The 6,000-nt window shown below is 51.1% G+C and overlaps 1 protein-coding gene across 2 annotated transcripts in view; it reads right to left on the reverse strand.

The window, feature by feature from the left end:
* Positions 1 to 4,770, reverse strand: part of IFFO1 (intermediate filament family orphan 1) — a 59,639-nt gene extending 54,869 nt beyond the window's left edge. The window contains exon 1 of one of the 2 annotated variants that reach the window (XM_040361185.1): positions 3,973 to 4,770. In XM_040361185.1, the coding sequence (XP_040217119.1) occupies positions 3,973 to 4,556 (584 nt within the window). In that variant the 5' untranslated portion in view covers positions 4,557 to 4,770. The remainder of the gene's footprint in view (positions 1 to 3,972) is intronic. The other variant, XM_040361184.1, reaches the window with a different exon arrangement.
* Between the last annotated feature and the right edge of the window lie 1,230 nt (positions 4,771 to 6,000).

Below are 6,000 nucleotides of genomic sequence, written 5' to 3' on the forward strand. Positions count from 1 at the left end.
TGTCCCTTACATTGGTGATCAGTGAGAAGAATGTTCCTTACATTGGTGATCAGTGAGAAGAATGTCCCTTACATTGGTGATCATGGGGAAGAATGTCCCTTACATTGGTGATCAGTGAGAAGAATGTCCCTTACATTGGTGATCAGTGGGAAGAATGTCCCTTACATTGGTGATCAGTGAGAAGAATGTTCCTTACATTGGTGATCAGTGAGAAGAATGTCCCTTACATTGGTGATCATGGGGAAGAATGTCCCTTACATTGGTGATCAGTGAGAAGAATGTCCCTTACATTGGTGATCAGTGAGAAGAATGTCCCTTACATTGGTGATCAGTGGGAAGAATGTTCCTTACATTGGTGATCAGTGAGAAGAATGTCCCTTACATTGGTGATCAGTGAGAAGAATGTTCCTTACATTGGTGATCAGTGAGAAGAATGTCCCTTACATTGGTGATCAGTGAGAAGAATGTCCCTTACATTGGTGATCAGTGAGAAGAATGTCCCTTACATTGGTGATCAGTGAGAAGAATGTTCCTTACATTGGTGATCAGTGAGAAGAATGTCCCTTACATTGGTGATCAGTGAGAAGAATGTCCCTTACATTGGTGATCAGTGGGAAGAATGTCCCTTTCATTGGTGATCAGTGAGAAGAATGTCCCTTACATTGGTGATCAGTGAGAAGAATGTCCCTCACATTGGTGATCAGTGGGAAGAATGTCCCTTACATTGGTGATCAGTGGGAGGAATGTCCCTTACATTGGTGATCAGTGAGAAGAATGTTCCTTACATTGGTAATCAGTGAGAAGAATGTCCCTTACATTGGTGATCAGTGAGAAGAATGTCCCTTACATTGGTGATCAGTGGGAAGAATGTTCCTTACATTGGTGATCAGTGAGAAGAATGTCCCTTACATTGGTGATCAGTGAGAAGAATGTCCCTCACATTGGTGATCAGTGGGAAGAATGTCCCTTACATTGGTGATCAGTGGGAGGAATGTCCCTTACATTGGTGATCAGTAAGAAGAATGTCCCTTACATTGGTGATCAGTGAGAAGAATGTCCCTTACATTGGTGATCAGTGGGAAGAATGTTCCTTACATTGGTGATCAGTGGGAAGAATGTCCCTTACATTGGTGATCAGTGAGAAGAATGTCCCTTACATTGGTAATCAGTGAGAAGAATGTTCCTTACATTGGTGATCAGTGGGAAGAATGTCCCTTACATTGGTGATCAGTGAGAAGAATGTCCCTTACATTGGTGATCAGTGGGAAGAATGTCCCTTACATTGGTGATCAGTGAGAAGAATGTCCCTTTGGTAATCAGTGAGAAGAATGTCCCTTACATTGGTGATCAGTGGGAAGAATGTCCCTTACATTGGTGATCAGTGAGAAGAATGTTCCTTACATTGGTGATCAGTGGGAAGAATGTCCCTTACATTGGTGATCAGTGAGAAGAATGTCCCTTACATTGGTGATCAGTGGGAAGAATGTCCCTTACATTGGTGATCAGTGAGAAGAATGTCCCTTACATTGGTGATCAGTGGGAAGAATGTTCCTTACATTGGTGATCAGTGAGAAGAACGTCCCTTACATTGGTGATCAGTGGGAAGAATGTCCCTTACATTGGTGATCAGTGGGAAGAATGTCCCTTACATTGGTGATCAGTGAGAAGAATGTCCCTTACATTGGTGATCAGTGAGAAGAATGTCCCTTACATTGGTGATCAGTGAGAAGAATGTCCCTTACATTGGTGATCAGTGAGAAGAATGTCCCTTACATTGGTGATCAGTGGGAAGAATGTCCCTTACATTGGTGATCAGTGAGAAGAATGTTCCTTACATTGGTGATCAGTGGGAAGAATGTTCCTTACATTGGTGATCAGTGGGAAGAATGTCCCTTACATTGGTGATCAGTGAGAAGAATGTCCCTTACATTGGTGATCAGTAAGAAGAATGTCCCTTACATTGGTGATCAGTGAGAAGAATGTCCCTTACATTGGTGATCAGTGAGAAGAATGTTCCTTACATTGGTGATCAGTGGGAAGAATGTCCCTTACATTGGTGATCAGTGGGAAGAATGTCCCTTACATTGGTGATCAGTGAGAAGAATGTCCCCTTACATTGGTGATCAGTGGGAAGAATGTCCCTTACATTGGTGATCAGTGAGAAGAATGTCCCTTACATTGGTGATCAGTGAGAAGAATGTCCCTTACATTGGTGATCAGTGAGAAGAATGTCCCTTACATTGGTGATCAGTGAGAAGAATGTTCCTTACATTGGTGATCAGTGGGAAGAATGTCCCTTACATTGGTGATCAGTGAGAAGAATGTCCCTTACATTGGTGATCAGTGAGAAGAATGTCCCTTACATTGGTGATCAGTGAGAAGAATGTCCCTTACATTGGTGATCAGTGAGAAGAATGTCCCTTAGATTGGTGATCAGTGGGAAGAATGTCCCTTACATTGGTGATCAGTGAGAAGAATGTCCCTTACATTGGTGATCAGTGAGAAGAATGTCCCTTACATTGGTGATCAGTGGGAAGAATGTCCCTTACATTGGTGATCAGTGAGAAGAATGTCCCTTACATTGGTGATCAGTGAGAAGAATGTCCCTTACATTGGTGATCAGTGGGAAGAATGTCCCTTACATTGGTGATCAGTGGGAAGAATGTCCCTTACATTGGTGATCAGTGGGAAGAATGTCCCTTACATTGGTGATCAGTGGGAAGAATGTCCCTTACATTGGTGATCAGTGAGAAGAATGTCCCCTTACATTGGTGATCAGTGGGAAGAATGTCCCTTACATTGGTGATCAGTGAGAAGAATGTCCCTTACATTGGTGATCAGTGAGAAGAATGTCCCTTACATTGGTGATCAGTGGGAAGAATGTCCCTTACATTGGTGATCAGTGAGAAGAATGTTCCTTACATTGGTGATCAGTGAGAAGAATGTTCCTTACATTGGTGATCAGTGAGAAGAATGTTCCTTACATTGGTGATCAGTGAGAAGAATGTCCCTTACATTGGTGATCAGTGAGAAGAATGTCCCTTACATTGGTGATCAGTGGGAAGAATATCCCTTACATTGGTGATCGGTGAGAAGAATGTCCCTTACATTGGTGATCAGTGGGAAGAATGTCCCTTACATTGGTGATCAGTGGGAAGAATATCCCTTACATTGGTGATCGGTGAGGGGGGGGGGGCATTGTTCCCAAAGACCACCAATTCTTCCCGCAGCTCAGGGAACCCCCCTGTAGCCACCTCTGGAGGAACCTTTAGGCTTCTACGGTACTTTGGTTGAATGGCCAATGTAGACTCTTCACTTTGGCCTTGGCCACCAAAGGAAGTTCACCAACTCCTATCGGTATTATACGATCGGCCCATGCCGATCTGGTGCGGTGTTGGCCGGGCACCAATGAACTTATCGGTATTATACGATCGGCCCGTGCCGATCTGGTGCCGGTGTTGGCCGGGCTCCGATGAACTCACCATTATGTATTTTTTTAGTGGAAACCAGAGGGAAACGTTCTCAGGACCCCCCAACTCCATGCAGACCAATTCCCATACCAACGAGTAGTAGAGCGCTCTTCTGGTCACTTGGCCCCCCATCAGTCCAATAAAGTGAGTTGTTATTGGTTGCTATGGGTTACCAGCCCTTGTTTGTCACTTTGTCTCGGCGTCACCTAAGCCGTAAATCCCACCGGGTTCTAAACCCCCGGAACTGCTAAACGCTCCCTTAGAAAACACGAGGTGAGGGACGGGTCTTACCTCTGTAGGCATCTCTCTCTCTCTTGACTTTGCCGAGGACGTTGTAGAGCGCTCTGGTCACTTGGCCCCCCCATCAGTCCAATAAAGTGAGTTGTTATTGGTTGCTATGGGTTACCACTTTGCCCCGTCACCTTTGCCGTAAATCCCACCGGGTTCTAAACCCCCGGAACTGCTAAACGCTCCCTTAGAAAAGACGAGGTGAGGGTCTTACCTCTGTTTGTAGGCATCTCTCTCTCTCTTGACTTTGCCGAGGACGTTGTAGAGCGCTCTGATCTCCGGGGTGATGGTATCGATCTGAACCCCGACCCCGTCGGCGTGACCCCAGTAGGCTCCGCACCCGGACCCGACAGACCCGACGTCGGTGCGGGTGGCGAACCTCCGCGGCCCGTAGGTCCAAGGCTGCGGAGGGGGAGTGGGGGACGGCCGGGTGAGCCCCAGCAACGGAGGGGGCAGGATGGGCCCCACGAAGCCCGTCTGCACCGCCTGGTCCCTGGTGCTGGGCCCCGCGCCCTGCGCTCTTTCTAGGGCCCTCTCCAGAGAGCGGTTCCTCCGTTCCAACTCGTGCACCTTGGCCAGGAAGCACCGGAATCGCAGGTTGAGGGTCTTCAAGACGCTGATGTTGGAGCCGAAGTCGTTCCTCAGGGCCGAGGCCCCCCCAGTCTGGGCGTAGGGGGCCCCCAGGAGCAGCGATGACTGGGACGGTGATGGGGGGCTGTCGCCCTGCTGCAGAGGGGGGTCTGAGGAGAGCAGGAGGAGGCTGGGAGTCAATAGAGGATTCATGGCCGGGGTATTCATAGCACTGCAGAAAGGAGAGGGGAGGAGGGGAGGACCAGCCGGAGGAGGGAGGAGGGGAAGTCACATCATCATCTGTGAGGATTGGAGGATCGGAGGGATGAAGAATGATGAGGAGGGAAGGATAAAAGAAGGAAAAGGGGGGATGATGATTGGCTGGGAGAGAGGAAGACACATCAGCTGTGACGTCCCCGGGAGAGGGGGGGACATTCCTGATTACTAACCGCAGGCAACTCACCGACTGCAGGGAGAGGAGGAGGAGGAGGAAGGAGAGCGGCGGAGGGAAAGGCAGGAGAGGGGGGGAGCAAATTCCTGCCTGACTCACTGCAGCCCTGGAGATACAGAGAGAGCGCAGGGGACACAGAGAGAGCGCAGGGGACACAAGAGAGCGCAGGGGACACAAGAGAGCGCAGGGGACACCAGAGAGAGAGCAGGGGACACAAGAGAGCACAGGGGACACAAGAGAGAGCGCAGGGGACACCGGAGAGAGCGCAAAGGACACTAGAGAGCGCAGGGGACACCAGAGAGCGCAGGGGACACAAGAGAGCGCAGGGGACACCAGAGAGAGAGCAGGGGACACAAGAGAGCACAGGGGACACAAGAGAGAGCGCAGGGGACACCGGAGAGAGCGCAAAGGACACTAGAGAGCGCAGGGGACACCAGAGAGCGCAGGGGACACAAGAGAGAGCGCAGGGGACACCGGAGAGAGCGCAAAGGACACCAGAGAGCGCAGGGGACACCAGAGAGAGTGCAGGGGACACAAGAGAGCGCAGGGGACACAAGAAAGCGCACAGGGGACACCGGAGAGAGCGCAGGGGACACCGGAGAGAGCGCAGGGGACACCAGAGAGAGCGCAGGGGACACCGGAGAGCGCAGGGGACACTAGAGAGCGCAGGGGACACAAGAGAGAGCGCAGGGGACACAGGAGAGAGCGCAGGGGACACAGGAGAGAGCGCAGGGGACACCAGAGAGAGCGCAGGGGACACCGGAGAGCGCAGGGGACACAGAGAGAGAGCAGGGGACACAAGAGAGCGCAGGGGACACAAGAGAGCACAGGGGACACAAGAGAGCACAGGGGACACCAGAGAGCGCAGGGGACACCGGAGAGAGCGCAGGGGACACAGGAGAGCGCAGGGGACACCGGAGAGAGCGCAGGGGACACAGGAGAGCGCAGGGGACACCAGAGAGCACAGGGGACACCAGAGAGCGCAGGGGACACCAGAGAGCGCAGGGGACACCAGAGAGAGCATAGGGGACACCAGAGAGAGCGCAGGGGACACAGAGAGAGCGCAGGGGACACAGAGAGCACAGGGGACACCAGAGAGAGCAAAGGGGACACCAGAGAGCGCAGGGGATACCGGAGAGAGCATAGGGGACACCAGAGAGAGCGCAGGGGACACCAGAGAGAGCGCAGGGGACACAGAGAGCACAGGGGACACCAGAGAGA

The sequence above is a fragment of the Rana temporaria genome, chromosome 8, assembly GCF_905171775.1.
Source record: "Rana temporaria chromosome 8, aRanTem1.1, whole genome shotgun sequence".
Lineage (NCBI taxonomy): Eukaryota > Metazoa > Chordata > Amphibia > Anura > Ranidae > Rana > Rana temporaria.